Source organism: Stegostoma tigrinum, chromosome 25, assembly GCF_030684315.1.
Source record: "Stegostoma tigrinum isolate sSteTig4 chromosome 25, sSteTig4.hap1, whole genome shotgun sequence".
NCBI lineage: Eukaryota > Metazoa > Chordata > Chondrichthyes > Orectolobiformes > Stegostomatidae > Stegostoma > Stegostoma tigrinum.
Genome location: NC_081378.1, coordinates 51104361 through 51121748, shown reverse-complemented (window position 1 = coordinate 51121748; position 17388 = coordinate 51104361). Strand labels below are relative to the sequence as shown.

Sequence of the window (17388 nt, the reverse complement as noted above, 5' to 3'; positions counted from 1 at the left end):
TGCTCCTGCGTGGAAAAAGTTGCCCCTCCGGTCCCCTTTAAATTTTTCCCCTCTCACCTTAAAATTATGCCCTCTGGAGTTTTAGTCATAGAGTTGTACAGCTCCTTCTGTCTTATTCATCCATGCCGACCAGATATCCTAAATTAACCTCGTCTCATTTGCCAGCTTTTGGCCCTTGCCCTCTAAACCCTTCCTATTCATGTACCCTCTCAGATGCCTTTTAAATATTATTGGTGTACCAGCCTCTACCACTTCTCTGGCAGTTCATTCCATACACATACCACCTTGTGCGTTAAAAAGCTGTCCTTTCAGGTATCTTTTAAATCTTTCTTCCCTCACCTTAAACCTATGCCGTCCAATTTTGGATTCTCCTATTCTAGGAAATAGGCTTTTGCTGTTCAACTTAGCTATGTTGCTCATGGCTTTAAAGCCTCTGTAAGGTCTCCCCTCAGTCTCAAATGCTCCAAGGAAAACAGCCCCAGCCTATCCAACGTCTCCTTACAACTCAAACCCTCCAGTTCTAATAACATCCTTGTAAATTTTTCTTGCACCCTCTCCAATTTAATATCATTTTTCCCATTGCAGGGCGACCAGAACTGCACACAGTACTCCAACAGTGGCCTCACCAACGTCCTATACAACCACAACATAACATCCATCTTCTGTACTCAATGCACTGACCAATCAAGGCAAGTGTGCCAATGCCTCCTTCACCACCCTGTCTATCTGTGACACAACTTCCAAAGAACTATGCATCTGACCCCCTGGGTTTCTGTTTGATAATACTCCTCGGGGCCCTACCATTAACTGTGCAAGACCTGCCCTTGCCCATCTCACCAAAATGTGGAGTTGTTCACACTTATGCAGGGGTTTAGGAAAGAATGCAAACAAAAAAAGTGACCAACTGGCAGACTATATCAATGGGCTGGCAGAATGGGTAAGAACTCTTTCAACTTTCACAACATCTTTCCGATAGCAGGGAGACCAGAATTGAATACAGTATTCCAAAAGTGGCCCACCAATGTCTTGTATTACTGCAACACCACCTCCCAACTCCCATACTCAATACACTGACAAACATTCACCATGACCCTACCATTATGACCTCTGCTGTTGTCTGCCTTACCAAAAACGCCAAAAGTTTTGGCAAACAAGGGGGTGGAAGTTTATCAGGGATAGGTGGGAATGTTGATTTTTGTTCACAGTTGGGTCATTTTGATCTCATGGGAATGGCAGAGCACGTTCAAGGGGACAAATAGCCTGCTCCTGATTCTTGTCAACATTTTTGCATGTTGAAGTTATGATTAGTTAGAAAGTCACTTGCTATCTTAACTAGTCAAATCTGGTTGTTGTGGACATTAGTTCTGGAATCCACATTCTAGGGGAGATGTGACAGCACTGGAGTTGGTTAGAGGAGATTTACCAGGATGTTGCCTGGGCTGGAGAGTTTTAGTTACGAGTAGAGATTGGACAGACTGGGATTGTTTTCCTCAGAGCAGAGGAGATTGGGAGAGGGCACAATTGAGATGTATATAGTTATGACAGGCACAGATAGAGTAGACAGGAAGAAACATTTCCCCTTGGTGAAGGAATCAATGACCAGGGAGCATTGAATTAAGGTAGGGGCAGGAGGTTTATAGGATATGTGAGGAAAAACATTTTCACCTAGAAGGTGTTTGAATCTGGAACTCGCTGCCTGTAGGGATGGAAAAATGATGCAGAAACTGTCACAACATTAAAGGAAACATTTAGATGTGGGCCTGTGACACCAAGACAGACAAGGCTATGGGCCAAATGCCAGAAAACAGGATTAGAATTTAGGTTAACAAAGTGTGGAGCTGGATGAACACAGCAGGCCAAGCAGCATCTCAGGAGCACAAAAGCTGACGTTTCGGACTAGACCCTTCATCCCATTATCACCATTAGAATTTAGGTGTTTGTTTTTGAGTAGTGCAGACATGATGGGCTGAAGGGCCTCTTTTCTGTGCTGTGGATCTCCATGGAGCAGTAACTGCTTTCTGGCTCTATAAATAAATCACATTGTGAAAAACTCCAAACGTTCCTTAAACATCCCAGCCTGTGTGTGGGACTGATGGTCACCAATCAAAAAGCGAGAGAAAGCTCCTTCATTCTTATCACCCCACATCACCTCATCAGGAATTGGTGATATGTATTACAGGAACAGGAGGGAGGGTGAGCATTGAGGAGGATGCAGAGATGTTGCAGTGTGGTTTGGGCAGTCTGAGTGAATGGGCAATAGCATGTCAGATGCAGCATAATGTGGAAAAATGTGAGGTTATACACTTTGGGAGCAAAACTAGGAAGGCAATTATTATTTGAATGGCTGTAAGTTGTGAGTGAGGAATGCTCAGCAAGACCTTGACCAGATGCTGAAAGTAAGCATCAGGTACAGCAGGCTGCAAAGAAGGCAAACTGTATGCTGGTCTTCATAATGAGACATTTTGAGAACAGGAACACGGATGTCTTGCTGTAATTATACAGTGCATTGATGAGACCTTGCCTGAAGTATTATGTGCAGTTTTGGTCTCCGTATGTGAAGAAGGCTCTAATGCTGTACAGGGAGTGTAGTGATGGTTTACCAAATTGATACCTGGGATGGCCGGACTGGAGTGTGAGCAGAGCTTTAGTCGGTTTGGATATTTTCACTGAAGTTTAGAAGAATGAGGGGGGATGTCTTGGAAATCTATCAAATTCCAACAGGTCTTTGACACGTTAGATGCAGGAAGGATGTTCCCGATGGTGGGGGAATTCAGAATCAGGCATCAAAGTTCAAGAGTAAAGGGTAAGACATTTAGGACTCAGGTGAGGATAAAAAGAGTGGGGAACCTGTGAAATTCACTACCACAGAAAGTGATTGAGGCCAAAACATTGTGTTTTCAAGAAAGAAGTAGATATTGTAGTTTGTTGTGGCTAAAGGGATGAAGGGGTGGGGGTAATTTGGAAATGGAGTAGGGAATTTAATAGCGGACCAGGCTTGAGGGGTGGAATGGCCTACTTCTGGTCCTACTTTCTGTGTTTTTATCAGCCATTCAGCCCTTCCACCTTGGTTTGCCTTCATGTTAGGATTGTGACTGATCTGCATTATTATATCTTAACTGTAATAATGTTTTGTATGTTATATGATAACTAGAACAAAAGGCAGGTCCACTGTTAATTTCTCATCCAATGGCAGTACTGCAAACATTATACAGACCTCCTGTAAGTGGCAGATGAAATGATCAGCTTCACGTGAACCAGGATGACACATTTACCTCGGCACAGAATGAGCACCACAGTACGTGGAGGAGATGCTGACATCGAGCTCTCTTCGGGCTCGCTCAATCACACGCAGCATTTTGGTCTCGGTTTCCAGGTCCAGGCCGTAGCCGGTCTTGCACTCCACCAGCGTAGTCCCCGCTCGGACCATACGCTGGAGCCGCCCTCTCAATCTCTCAAAGAGTTCTTCCTCTGATGCCTTCCTCGTGTGTTCAACAGTGAAGTGTATTCCTCCTCCAGCTTTGTGAATCTCCATGTAGGATGCTCCAGTCAGCTTGTGTGTAAATTGAAAACAAGTTAACGCATTTTCAATTCGCTAAATATTAGCAAAATGAGGGCAAAATACTGCAGATGCCAGAAATCTGAAATTAAAATGGTGGGAAACCTCAGCAGGTCTGCCGGCATCGATGGAGAGGGAAACTGAGTTCACATTTCAAGTCCGAAATGACTCTTGTACAGAACATGCTCAGAGCTGACGCTCATGGAGGGTAGCATGGTCCCATTTTCCCACCAAGTCACAGTGTCTTTGAGGTGAACTTCGGCCAGTGACAGCTGCTGTCCTTTCTCACTGGTGTAGCACAGCTAAACGGGCCTGGCCCAGCTAAACGGGCCTGGCCCAGCTAAACAAGCCTGGCCCAGCTAAACGGGCCTGGCCCAGCTAAACGGGCCTAGCACAGCTAAACAGGCCTAAACCATGTTCTGGCTTGGAATCCATGCTCTATTTTGGAGCTTGCATTCTGGTTTGAGTCCTCTGTTTTCGTTCAGGCCCTGTGTTCTGGTTTTAACCTAATGTTCTGGTTCGGGGGGCCTGGACTCTGGTTCAGAGGCTTATGCCTTGGTTTGGGGCCCTGCATTCGGGTTTGGGGCCCTGCGCTCTGGTTTGGGGCTCTGCGCTCCGGTTTGGGGCACTGCGCTCTGGTTTGGGGCCCTGCACTCTGGTTTGGGGCTCTGCACTTGGGTTTGGGGCTCTGCGCTCTGATTTGGGGCTCTGCATTCTGGTTTGGGGCTCTGCGCTCTGGTTTGGGGCCCTGCGCTCTGGTTTGGGGCCCTGCGCTCTGGTTTGGGGCTCTGCACTCGGGTTTGGGGCCCTGCGCTCTGGTTTGGGGCCCTGCGCTCTGGTTTGGGGCTCTGTGCTCTGGTTTGGGGCTCTGCGCTCTGGTTTGGGGCACTGCGCTCTGGTTTGGGGCCCTGCACTCTGGTTTGGAGCCCTGCACTCTGGTTTGGGGCTCTGCACTCTGGTTTGGGGCTCTACACTCTGGTTTGGGGCTCTGCACTTGGGTTTGGGGCTCTGCGCTCTGGTTTGGGGCTCTGCGCTCTGGTTTGGGGCCCTGTGCTCTGGTTTGGGGCTCTGCGCTCTGGTTTGGGGCACAGCGTTCTGGTTTGGGGCCCTGCATTCTGGTTTGGGGCTCTGCGCTCTGGTTTGGGGCCCTGCGCTCTGGTTTGGGGCTCTGCATTCTGGTTTGGGGCCCTGCGCTCTGGTTTGGGCTCTGCACTCTGGTTGGAGCCCTGCGCTCCAGTTTGGGGCCCTGTGCTCTGGTTTGGGGCACTGCGCTTTGGTTTGGGGCACTGCGCTCTGGTTTGGGGCCCTGCACTCTGGTTTGGGGCTCTGCACTCTGGTTTGGGGCTCTGCACTCTGGTTTGGGGCTCTGCACTTGGGTTTGGAGCTCTGCGTTCTGGTTTGGGGCCCTGCGCTCTGGTTTGGGGCCCTGTGCTCTGGTTTAGGCTCTGCACTCTGGCTGGAGCCCTGCGCTCTGGTTTGGGGCCCTGCACTTGGGTTTGGGGCTCTGCACTCTGGTTTGGGGCCCTGTGCTCTGGTTTGGGGCTCTGCATTCTGGTTTGGGGCCCTGCGCTCTGGCTTGGGGCCCTGCGTTCTGGTTTGGGGCTCTGCATTCTGGTTTGGGGCTCTGCGCGCTGGTTTGGGGCCCTGCGTGCTGGTTTGGGGCCCTGCGCTCTGATTTGGGGCCCTGCGCTCTGGTTTGGGGCTCTGCGCTCTGGTTTGGGGCCCTGCATTCTGGTTTGGGCTCTGTGCTCTGGTTTGGGGCCCTGCGCTCCGGTTTGGGGCCCTGTGCTCTGGTTTGGGGCCCTGCACTCTGGTTTGGGGCCCTGTGCTCTGGTTTGGGGCCCTGCGCTCTGGTTTGGGCTCTGCGCTCTGGTTTGGGCTCTGCACTCTGGTTGGAGCCCTGCGCTCCAGTTTGGGGCCCTGTGCTCTGGTTTGGGGCCCTACGCTCTGGTTTGGGGCCCTGTGCTCTGGTTTGGGGCCCTGCGCTCTGGTCTGGGGCCCTGCGTGCTGGTTTGGGGCCCTGCGCTCTGGTTTGGTGCCCTGTGCTCTGGTTTGGGCTCTGCACTCTGGTTGGAGCCCTGTGCTCTGGTTTGGGTCCCTGTGCTCTGGTTTGGGGCCCTGCGCTCTGGTTTGGGGCCCTGTGCTCTGGTTTGGGGCCCTGCGCTCTGGTTTGGGGCCCTGTGCTCTGGTTGGAGTCCTGTGCTCTGGTTTGGGGCCCTGCGCTCTGGTTTGGGGCCCTGCGCTCTGTTTGGAGCCCTGCGTGCTGGTTTGGGTTGCATACTTGTTGTTTCATCTTCTTCATGAAATTACCTTCATTGCAAACTCATGAACTCTGTCTCCAGCCCATACAGGATGAGTGTGAGCATCGACCAGACCTTGAAGGAAAAAAAGAAGACAGCATGAAGAAACTCTTGAATGTGAAGATGTCATCACTGTGAAGGTAATATTAAATATGACTACCCCAAGAGACTAACCTGGCAGCACACACATCCCACAAGCATCGATTTCTTGGTCAAATGTAACTCCTTTATACTCGGATTGGATCAGCTCATTTGGCCCCACAGCCTCAATCACACCTTCCCTGGAAAGTGAGATCAGAAAACTACCATCACTCATTGGAGGCAGATACATGGGGCAGGGGTGTGAGAGAGAGAGAAAGAGTATGTGAGTGTAGTGGGTGTAAGAGAGAAATATGTGTGTGTGAGTGTTTGTGTGTGAGTGAGGGGTATTGAGTGTGAGTGTGAGAGGGGTGAGTGTGTGAGAGGTTTGTGTGAGGGTGAGAGGGATGTGTGTGAGAGGTGTATTGAGTGTGACTGACAGGGGGTAAATGTGTATGAGCGGTGTGTGTGAGGGAGAGGGCTATTGAGTGTGAGCCTCAGAGGGGTAAATTTGTCAGAGGGTTATTGAGTGTAAGAGAGGTGTGTGTGTGAGACAGGGGTATTGAGTGTGAGCGTGAGGGGGTGAGTGCGAGAGGGGTATCGAGTGTGAGTGAGGTGGGTGTGTGAGTGTGCACATGCAAGCTCTTACCTATTGACGACAATGCTGCCCCCAGTGATCACGGCCAGTCTCTGCATCTCAGCCTTGCCCAGGAACTGGGCCCCACTGTCACTGACCTGCACCAACTGGGCTGCATTCCTCACCAGTAACCTGCACTGGCACGGCATGGTGAGGGGAGGTTAAGCTCCCAAGAAGACACCAAAGCTACACCCTCACACCCTCAAACTCTACCACACTCAAACTCACAACCAGTCAAACACCCAACTTCCTCACCCCCTCAAACCCTCAAATCTTCCCCTCACCTCCTCACACCCTCAGAATGACACCCTCTCCCTCAATCCCTCGGACTTTCTCACTCACTACATCCCTCACACGCATCCTCAGCCTCTCCTTCACACGCAGTTCCTCGAACCTCAGTGTTACGCACTCTGTCACTCATTTCTCACACACACACATTCACAATCTCTGTCCTTCACTCTCTCTCTCAGTCCCTTGCTCTCTCTACCTCTCACCCTCTTCCTCTCTCTATCCCCTCCTCTCTCAGTCCCTCACACTCCCTCCCTGATGCAGGATCCTTCTCCCTGAACTTTCTCCCAGTTTTCACTCTGCAGTTCCCTCCCAGGCACTCGCTCCCGTTCCAGACAAAGTGAGACTTGATCCAGGAGCTGACAGATCGGAAATTCCCACCGAGCCTTCAAATGCCACGACTCGTCTAAAGGGCTCCACCAGCAAAGTGTTTAAAAGAAAAGCCTGCTTGGATAAAAGTAATAATTAACGGGACAATGAAGAAACTTCGAACTCAAAGTGAGTTGACTGAATGACGCAGACTGTGCAGGACTCTTGTGTGTGTCAGTGTGTCTCCATTGATTGTTATATCTCAGAACACTGTATATGTACTGACAACTTTAATTACAAAAGTAAATTTTATTCATAAAAAAAGTCTTTATGTACATAAATAGTCACTGAAATATTTTGGTTCTTGACAGTCTTTTCATAGGGAGAACGAACAAACTAAAGGCATTTACTTATACAAAATTATACTTCCATAATATCTGAGGCTTTAAGAGGGTCCAATACCTGAACAGAACGTCATTATACTTTGGCAGAAAGACCTCAAAGGGTGGTCTTCTACTTTTGGTCTTCTTACTTGAGAAGAGATACGCTAGCACTGGGCGGGGTGCAGAGGAGATTCACTCGGTTGATTCCAGAGTGGAGAGGTTTGGATTATGAGGAGAGACTGAGTAGACTGGGATTGTACTCAGTGGAATTCAGAAGAATAAGGGGAGATCTTATAGAAACATATAAGATTATAGAGGGAATAGATAAGGTGGAGGCAAGGAGGTTGTTTCCACCAGCAGGTGAAACTAGGACTAGAGGGCATTGCCTCAAAATAAAAGGATACAGATGTAGGACTGAGGTCAGGAGGAACTTCTTCACCCAAAGGGTTGTGAACCTGTGGATTCCCTGCCCAGTGAAGTGGTTGAAGCTGCCTCACTGAATGTTTTTAAGGCAAGGCTAGGTAAGTTTTTGAAGGAATTAAGGGTTATGGTGAGTGGGCGGGTAAGTGGAGCTGAGTCTTGAAAAGATCAGCCATGATCTTATTAAATGGTGGGGCAGGCTCGAGGAGCCGGATGGCCTACTCCTGCTCCTAGTTCTTATGTTCTAATGAGGCATTCTACTAAATGGCTTTGACAGTCTGCTCAGGGAACCATGCAACAGGATGTACCCTCCCCTTTTCCTTCAGAATCTCAAGGATGCTACATGCTGAACACTTCCTAATGGATTTGTGGTCAAGGGTGTTTTCCTTTCCAAATTCCTCCAGGAAGGATGGATGATACAGAATGGCCCAACTACTCGGAGCATTTCACAGCAACGAGGCCAGTCCCATCCTTCCCAACACCGGGGACAGGTAGAACCTTAATACACAGTGGTGTTTGCTGTGCACAGCTTGATGTAGACACACACAAAGGTGATTGGATACATTCATCCACCTCCTTATCCAGAGCATTGTACACGGTGCCTGTGCGGGCACAGTCCATCTTAGACCTTCAGATGAATTGGAAGATGGCTCAGTGACTGCAACGGTTGCAGGTTTGGGAAAAGGGTCATACCTATGCCATGTACAACAACAGAGACAATGCCTCACACCTGATGAACAGGTTTTTAACCATAAGAGAGATGGACCAGTGCTCCCAAAAGACCAGCTTCTGCTTCACTTTGGTGACACACTCCTCCCAAGTTTTGCTGCACGCCCTAGCCCCTCCTAACCAAATACCCAGCACCTTCAGGTAGTCCAGCCTGACAGTGAAGGGGATTAAGGATTGATCTGCCCAGTTCCCAAAGAGCATGGCCTCATTGTTGCCTCGATTTACCTTCGCTCCTGAGTCCAGTTTACACTGGGGGTTGCAGATGCTCACGAGCCTGCGCACTGACAGTGGATCCAAGCAGAAAATGGTGATGTCATCCATGTACAAGGAGGCTTTAACTTGCAGGCCCCTGCTGTCTAGAATAGTCACCCCTATCAGGCTCATGTCCTTCCTGATGGATTCGGCAAAAGGCTCAACACGCAAACAAGGCAGGAGGAGAGAGTGGGCAGTCCTGCCTAACTCCAGGTCTGCTCAGGAAACTTTCTGATTCCCACCTATCGATCGAGACTGCACTAACAATGTTGATGTAGAGCAGTTGGATCCAGTTGATGATTCTCTCCCACGTGTTGGAGACCATATCCCGCCTAACAAAAATCACTGTCTACTGCAAGTAGTACCATGTAGGCTGAAGGCAGTTCAGTGACTCCAGTTCACTGTTTGATGAGATAATCCTTCTGATTCTTACGCCGGTCAGAGTGTTGCTGTTCAATCATCTTCCTCCTGATGCTTCTACTGTTTACAAGAGACTCATGGTGTCTGTTTCACTAATGAAAGTTCACTGACTCATCAGTGAGAAGACACAGCTCCTGAAGCATGGTGACCCTCAGCCTGTACAGGAATCAAACTCATGTTGTTGGCGTCACTCTACATCTGAAACAAACTACCCAGCCAACTGAGGTAGCTGACCCCCTGAAATTAATCACTTCAATTGCTGCTTGTTCAATGCTTGCCTAAGTGTCTGATGACTTGCCCTTCATGACACGGAGAAATCCTTTAAAACACTAATTTAAAAAATGTTCTTCAACAATTCTGTCTTTTTGATGCTCACTTGGAGGCTAACTGCATCTCTCATTTAACAAGGTGTAGAGCTGGATGAACACAACAGGCCAAGCAGCATCGGAGGAGCAGGAAGGCTGACGTTTTGGGCCTAGGCCCTTCTTCAGAAAATGAAAAGGGTCTAGGCCCAAAACATCAGCTTTCCTGCTCCTCCGATGCTGCTCGGCCTGTTGTGTTCATCCAGCTCTACACCTTGTTATCTCAGATTCTCCAGCATCTGCAGTTCCTACTATCTCTGCAAATCTGATTTACTTTTTTTTAAACACATCATCACCTTATTCAGAGCTTTTGTTTTTAATTCATTCATGGGATGTGGTTGTTAGAGCATAGAACGTAGAACATTACAGCACAGTACAGGCCCTCCCGCCCTCGATGTTGTGCTGACCTGTCATACCGATCTCAAGCTCATCTAACCTACACTATTCCATGTACGTCCATATGCTTGTCCAATGATGACTTAAATGTACTGAAAGTTGGCGAATCTACTACCGTTGCAGGCAAAGCGTTCCATTCCCTTACTACTCTCTAAGTAAAGAAACCACCTGACATCTGTCCTATATCTTTCACTCCTCAATTTAAAGCTATGCCCCCTTCTGCTTGCCACCACCATCCTAGGAAAAAGGCTCTCCCTATCCACCCTATCTAACCCTCTGATTATTTTATATGTTTCAATTAAGTCACCTCTCAACCTTCTTCTCTCTAACGAAAACAGCCTCAAGTCCCTCAGCCTTTCCTCATAAGACCTTCCCTCCATACCAGGCAACATCCTAGTAAATCTCCTCTGCACCCTTTCCAAAGCTTCCACATCCTTCTTACAATGTGGTGACCAGAACTGTACGCAATACTCCAAGTGCGGCCGCACCAGAGTTTTGTACAGCTGCAGCATAACCTCTTGGTTCCGGAACTCGATCCCTCTATTAATAAAAGCTAAAACACTGTATGCCTTCTTAACAGCCCTGTAAACCTGGGTGGCAACTTTCAAGGATCTGTGTACATGGACACCGAGATCTCTCTGCTCATCTACACTACCAAGAATCTTACCATTAGGCCTGTACTTTGCCTTCTGGTTACTCCTACCAAAGTGCATCACCTCACACTTGTCTGCATTAAACTCCATTTGCCACCTCTCAGCCCAGCTCTGCAGCTTATCTATGTCTCTCTGCAACCTACAGCATCCTTCGTCACTATCCACAACTCCACCGACCGTAGTGTCGTCTGCAAATTTACTAACCCATCCTTCTACGCCCTCATCCAGGTCATTTATAAAAACGACAAACAGCAGTGGACCCAACACCGACCCTTGCGGTACACCACTAGTAACTGGTCTCCAGGATGAACATTTCCCATCAATTACCACCCTCTGTCTTCTTTCAGCAAGCCAATTTCCGATCCAAACTGCTATATCTCCCACAATTCCATTCCTCCACATTTTGTACAATAGCATACTGTGGGGAACCTTATCGAACGCCTTGCTGAAATTCATATACACCTCATTAACTGGTTTATTTTCATCTACCTGTTTGGTCACCTTCTCAAAGAACTCAATAAGGTTTGTGAGGCACGACCTTCCCTTCACAAAACCGTGCTGACTATCCCTAATCAATTTATTCTTTTCTAGATGATTATAAATCCTATCCCTTATAACCTTTTCCAACACTTTACCAACAACTGAGGTAAGGCTCACTGGTCTATAATTACCAGGGTTGTCTCTACTCCCCTTCTTGAACAGGGTTGTTGATGGCTGGGGCAGCATTTATTGGACCTGGACTGCTTCAGTATTTGTACAGTCTCTTCACAGGTTCACAGTGTTTCTAAGGTTCTTAAGTAGATTTGTAGCTTGGGTTGTGAATGCTGTGGTTGGTTCGCCCACTGAGGTGGTTTGTTAGTTCACTAACCTGCTGGGTAACATCATGCCAGGACTGCATCAAACATTACATTGGACAGAAAGGACGAAAATTGGCTACAAGATCCGTGAACACCAACTACCAACAAAAAGACACGACCAATATTCACTCATCTCCATTCACACGGATAAGGAGAACTACCTGTTCAAATGGGAAAACACCAGGATCCTACAACAGGCCAAACAGAGACAAGCACGGCAATTCCTAGAGGCCTGGTTCTCTACCAAGAAGGCAATCAATAAACAAATATAACTAGACCCTACATATACCCCACTGAGAAGGAAAACCGGAAATGAGGTAATCAAATCCAAAGGACCCCAGAGTTTAAATAACAAGCAGGAAAACTCAACAGCGCTTCATCACTACCAGCTGGGTAATGAAACGTCTGCAAACTAATGGACCAGCTCAGTGAGCGAACCAACTACAGCATCACAGTAATTCTGTTTTGCCACAAGGCTACAAGACCATAAGATGTAGGAATAGAAGCAGGCCATTCAGCCCATCGAGTCTAATCTGTCATTCAATGAAATTATGGCTGATCTGATAATCCTGAATTCCATCTTCCTGTCTTTTTCCTTGATTCCCTTACTGATCAAAAATCTATCTCAGCCTTCAATATCCTTAATGACTCAGCCTCAACAACCCCGCATGGTAAAGAATTCTACTTATCTGCCTTAAGCTCTATTACTTTCTCTATTATTCTTTCTCATGTTATAGTTGTTGTATTTATTTTCCATTTGATCCCCACATTTTGTCCTTGCTTATTCAGTATTTTTGGAATGCTATTAATGTATTCAACCACAAGGATTGATGTTTTGTATTTCTTTAACTCCTCTGCCATTTCTTAATACCCCATTATCATTTCCCCAGTCTTATTTTCTTAATGTTCACTTTGGACTCTCTCTTCCTTTTTATATAATTAAAGAAGCTTTTACCATTATTTTTTATATTACTGACAAGTTTACTCTCAAAGCTTAATTTCTCCCTGTTTGTTATTTTTTGATCATCTTTTGCTTTTTTTTAAAACTTTGCCAATCCTTACAATCCTTTGCCAATCTTTAACACATTATATGTTGAGATAACACAGTGTGGGGCTGGAGGAACACAGGGGCCAGGCAGCATCAGAAGAGCAGGAAAGCTGACGTTTCGGGTCAGGACCTCTGATGCTCTGATGCTCCCTGATGCTGCTTGGCCTGTTATGTTCCTCCAGCTCCACATTGTGTTATCTCTGACTCCAGCATCGGCAGTTCTTGCTATCTCTGACACATTATATGTTTCTTTCTTTCAATTTGATGCTATCATTAACTTCCCTGGTTAACCATGTTCGTTTATTGGCTTCCTACAATTCTTCTTTCTCACCTTGTTGTAAACCATGAAATGTTTACTTAAATGAATGCCATTGTTCATCAACTTTTTTTTGCTATGTAGACAGATGGGAGGCTGGAAGAACACAGCAAGCCAGGCAGCACCTGGGGGAAAGGAGAAGTCAACATCACAGGGAGAAAGGGAATGCAAAAGACACTGGAGAGCTGGGAGAGCAGGAAGGCAGAGGAGGCTGGGAGGAAGAGCTGGAGGAAGGAAATGAAGACTCCAAGCAGAAAGAACATTACTGTCACCGTGAAGGTGTGGTACAGCAACAGATGCAGCAACCAGATTGGACTTAATGGACACTCTCTTCCGGTAGATTGGAGCTGGGCAAGTCATTGTTCATTGACTGTAATCTGTTGTTGTTTACAAGGCAAACAGCCACTACTCATTCCAAAAGCAAATGCAACATTTGTTCTTGTTCGTTCTTCAGTTTTTCTGTTTAGTAAGTCAATGTTAACGGTTATTTGAAGGACTTACTGCATGCAATGCATTCAAGTTGAAAAATGACAATGGGTGGCATGTTGGCTCAGTGTTTAGCACTGCTGCCTCACAATGCCTGGGACCCGGGTTTGATTCCACGCTTGGGCGACTGTCTGTCAGTGTGGAGTTTGCACATTCTTCTGCCTGTGTGGGTTTCCTCAGGGTGCTCTGGTTTCCTCCCACAGTCCTAAAATATGTAGGCTAGGTGGATTGGAGATCAGAGATAATGGGAACTGCAGATGCTGGAGAATCCAAGATAACAAAGTGTGGAGCTGGATGAACACAGCAGGCCAAGCAGCATCTCAGGAGCACAAAAGCTGACATTTTGAGCCTAGACCCTTCATCAGGAAAGGGGGATGGGGAGAGGATTCTGAAATAAATAGGGAGAGAGGGGGAGGCAGACTGAATATAGAGGAGAAGATAGGTGGTACAGTGGGAGAGAGATCCCCTGAGGTTGGGCCGGAGGGAGGAGGGTAACTTCTTCAGGTTAGGCATCCTAGGAGAGGCTTTGCAGTGAGGTTAAAATTGTGATCAGAGATAATGGGAACTGCAGATGCTGGAGAATCCAAGATAACAAAGTGTGGGGCTGGATGAACACAGCAGGCCAAGCTGCATCTTAGGAGCACAAAAGCTGACGTTTCAGGCCTAGACCCTTCACCTATCTTCTCCTCTATCCATCTTCAGTCTGCCTCCCCCTCTCTCCCTATTTATTTCAGAATCCTCTCCCCATCTCCCTTTTCTGATGATGAGTCTAGGCTCGAAACGTCAGCTCTTGTGCTGGGTTGGTCGTGGGAAATACAGGGTTACAGGGATAGGATGGGGGGGGGGGTAGGTCTGGGAGGGATACTCTTCAGAGGATTGGTGTTGTCTCAATGAGCCAAATGGCCTGATTCCACACTGTCGGGATTCTATGATTCTAAGGCAAGATGTTAGTCTGTGCTGGAACATAGGCAAGAAGTAGCACTCCTTTAGACAGGGTCTAACATGGTATGGGGACTGCTGCCTCACAACCCCAGGGACCTGGGTTTGATTCCACGCTTTATTCTTGCAGCTTCAGTTACTACCACAGTTGATCAGAAGGGTGATGATTCATAATTATGAGATCCTACTTCCAGCATGGCCTTGCTTGTGCCATGATGTGCCCTCAGGAGCTTTACTGTTTTGTTACCCTCTCGCTGTGTGTACAGTGAAGGGCCATTCTAGCTGGCAGTGTACCCAGCTGAGTTTTATACATGATGCTGGTGGCAGAAATCCATTTGGAACTGGTGAATACTTCCAATCAATGGTGAGACAATGACCATGTGAGCACAGTGCTGGTGGGGCATCTAACATAGAGCATAAAATGAGGACTGTAGAATTGCTTAAGATACACATGAGAGTTGGCAGAGAAGAAACCCTTCATGAAACTACTCAGAATTGACACTTACCTGATTTTTGTTAAAATTTGGCCAAATATGTCTCTGGAAAGCAGAAGGAACATTACCATCACAGTGAAAGTGTGGTACAGCATCAGATGCAGCAACAAGATTGGACTTAATGGACACTCTCTTCCGATAGATTGGAGCTGGGCAAGTCATCGTTCATTGACTGTAAATCTGTTGTTGCTTACAAGGCAAACAGCCCCTATCCCAAGGGATAGGTGTGTACCTGAGGGAGGGTGTGTACCTGAGGGATAGGTGTGTACCTGAGGCAGGATGTGTACATGAGGGATAGGTGTGTACCTGAGGGAGGGTGTGTACATGAGGGATAGGTGTGTACCTGAGGGAGGGTGTGTACCTGAGTGATAAGTGTGTACCTGAGGGAGGGTGTGTACCTGAGGGAGGATTTGTACTTGAGGTATAGGTGTGTACCTGAGGGAGGGTGTGTACCTGAAGGATAGGTGTGTACCTGAGGGAACGTGTGTACCTGAGGGACAGGTGTGTACCTGATGGAGAGGGAGAGGGTGTTTTCTTTCCAGAGATCAGGGAGCTTATAATATAAATCTGGAATGGAGAATGCATATTTTAACCCGAAAGCAGGTAGGAACATAGGAAGAGTAGGCCATTCAGCCCATGGAGGCTGCCTTGCCTTTCATACTATCATGGCAGACTGAGCACTTAAATCCCTTCTTCCCCCCCACAACAGGATAACCCTGTACAGGATTGGTCATCAGGAAGCCGTTAATCTCAAACTTGAACATGCTCAAAAGACACAGCTTCCACAGATAAATTTGAAAAATCGTCTTCATCTCGGACTTAAGTGGCAGTTTCTTAATTTTTAATTTGTGCTTCTTGATTCTAGAAATTGCGCACTTGTATTAGAAATATTCGGGATATCTCTGAGCAGGATAGCCGATATATTGCCCGGTATCCAGGCAGATTACTAACTGAGTCTCTGCTCCTCGCGCCAATTGTTTTGATTCTAATTGGTTCGCGCGGAGCGAAGGTCTCGCCCACCTGCATTGATCAGCCAATCAGAGCGCCGATTGATCCAGCCCTCCAAGCAACAGCCAATCACGTTCCACATTTGCGCATGTGGGCGTGCCTGCAATTAACGGGCCAGTGGGAGAGGTGGACCCCTGAGGGAAGGAGGGAGAGAGAGAGTGAGTGTACCTGAGGGAGGGAGTAAGAGAGGGATAGGTGTGTACCCTAGGGAGGGAAAGAGAGAGAGAGAGAGAGAGAGAGAGTGTGTGACTGAGTGAGTAAGTATCTGAGGGATAGGTGTGTACCTGAGAGAGAGAGAGAGAGTGAGAGTGTGTGTGTCTACATGAGGGATAGTTGTGTACCAGAGGGATAGCTGTGTATCTGAGAGAGAGAGAGAGAGAGAGAGAGAGAGTGTGTACATGAGGGATAAGTGTGCACCTGAGTGGGGGGTGTGTGCTTGAGGGATAGATGTGTACCTGAGGGATAGGAGTGTACCAGAGAGAGAAACAGAGAGGGTGTGTACATGAGACACATTTGTGTGCCTGAAGGATAGGTGTGTACCTGAAGGATAGGTGTGTACCTGAGGGAGAGGGTGTGTAAATGAGGGATAGGTGTGTACCTTGGGGAGACAGAGAGGGTGTGTACCTGAGGGAGACAGACAGGGTGTGTACCTGGGGGAAAGGTGTATACCTGAGGGAGGGAGGGAGAGAGGGTGTGTACCTGATGGGGAGGGAGAGAGGGTGTGTACCGGAGGGAGGGTGTGTACCGGAGGGAGGGTGGGTGTGTACCGGAGGGAGGGTGGGTGTGTACCGGAGGGAGGGTGGGTGTGTACTGGAGGGAGGGAGGGAGGGAGGGTGGGTGTGTACTGGAGGGAGGGAGGGTGTGTACTGGAGGGAGGGAGGGTGTGTACTGGAGGGAGGAGGGAGGGTGTGTACTGGAGGGAGGGAGGGAGGGAGGGAGGGTGTGTACTGGAGGGAGGGAGGGAGGGTGTGTACTGGAGGGAGGGAGGGTGTGTACTGGAGGGAGGGAGGGAGGGAGGGTGTGTACTGGAGGGAGGGAGGGAGGGAGGGTGTGTACTGGAGGGAGGGAGGGAGGGAGAGAGGGTGTGTACTGGAGGGAGGGAGGGAGGGAGGGTGTGTACTGGAGGGAGGGAGGGAGGGAGAGAGGGTGTGTACTGGAGGGAGGGAGGGAGGGAGAGAGGGTGTGTACTGGAGGGAGGAGGGTGTGTACTGGAGGGAGGGAGGGAGGGTGTGTACTGGAGGGAGGAGGGAGGGAGGGAGGGTGTGTACTGGAGGGAGGGAGGGAGGGTGTGTACTGGAGGGAGGGAGGGTGTGTACTGGAGGGAGGGAGGGAGGGAGGGTGTGTACTGGAGGGAGGGAGGGAGGGTGTGTACTGAGGGAGGGAGGGAGGGAGGGAGGGTGTGTACTGGAGGGAGGGAGGGAGGGTGTGTACTGGAGGGAGGGAGGGTGTGTACTGGA

At 48.4% G+C, this 17388-nt stretch overlaps 1 protein-coding gene across 3 annotated transcripts in view; it reads right to left on the bottom strand.

The window, feature by feature from the left end:
* amdhd1 (amidohydrolase domain containing 1) overlaps nt 1-7299 on the bottom strand; it is a 28794-nt gene extending 21495 nt beyond the window's left edge. For all 3 annotated transcript variants that reach the window (XM_048553666.1, XM_048553667.1, XM_059654741.1), the window contains exons 1-4: nt 6584-7299; nt 6031-6137; nt 5867-5931; nt 3273-3550 (exon numbers count right to left, since the gene is read on the bottom strand). In XM_048553666.1, coding sequence (XP_048409623.1) covers nt 3273-3550; nt 5867-5931; nt 6031-6137; nt 6584-6720 — 587 coding nt within the window. In that variant the 5' untranslated portion in view covers nt 6721-7299. The remainder of the gene's footprint in view (nt 1-3272; nt 3551-5866; nt 5932-6030; nt 6138-6583) is intronic.
* Between the last annotated feature and the right edge of the window lie 10089 nt (nt 7300-17388).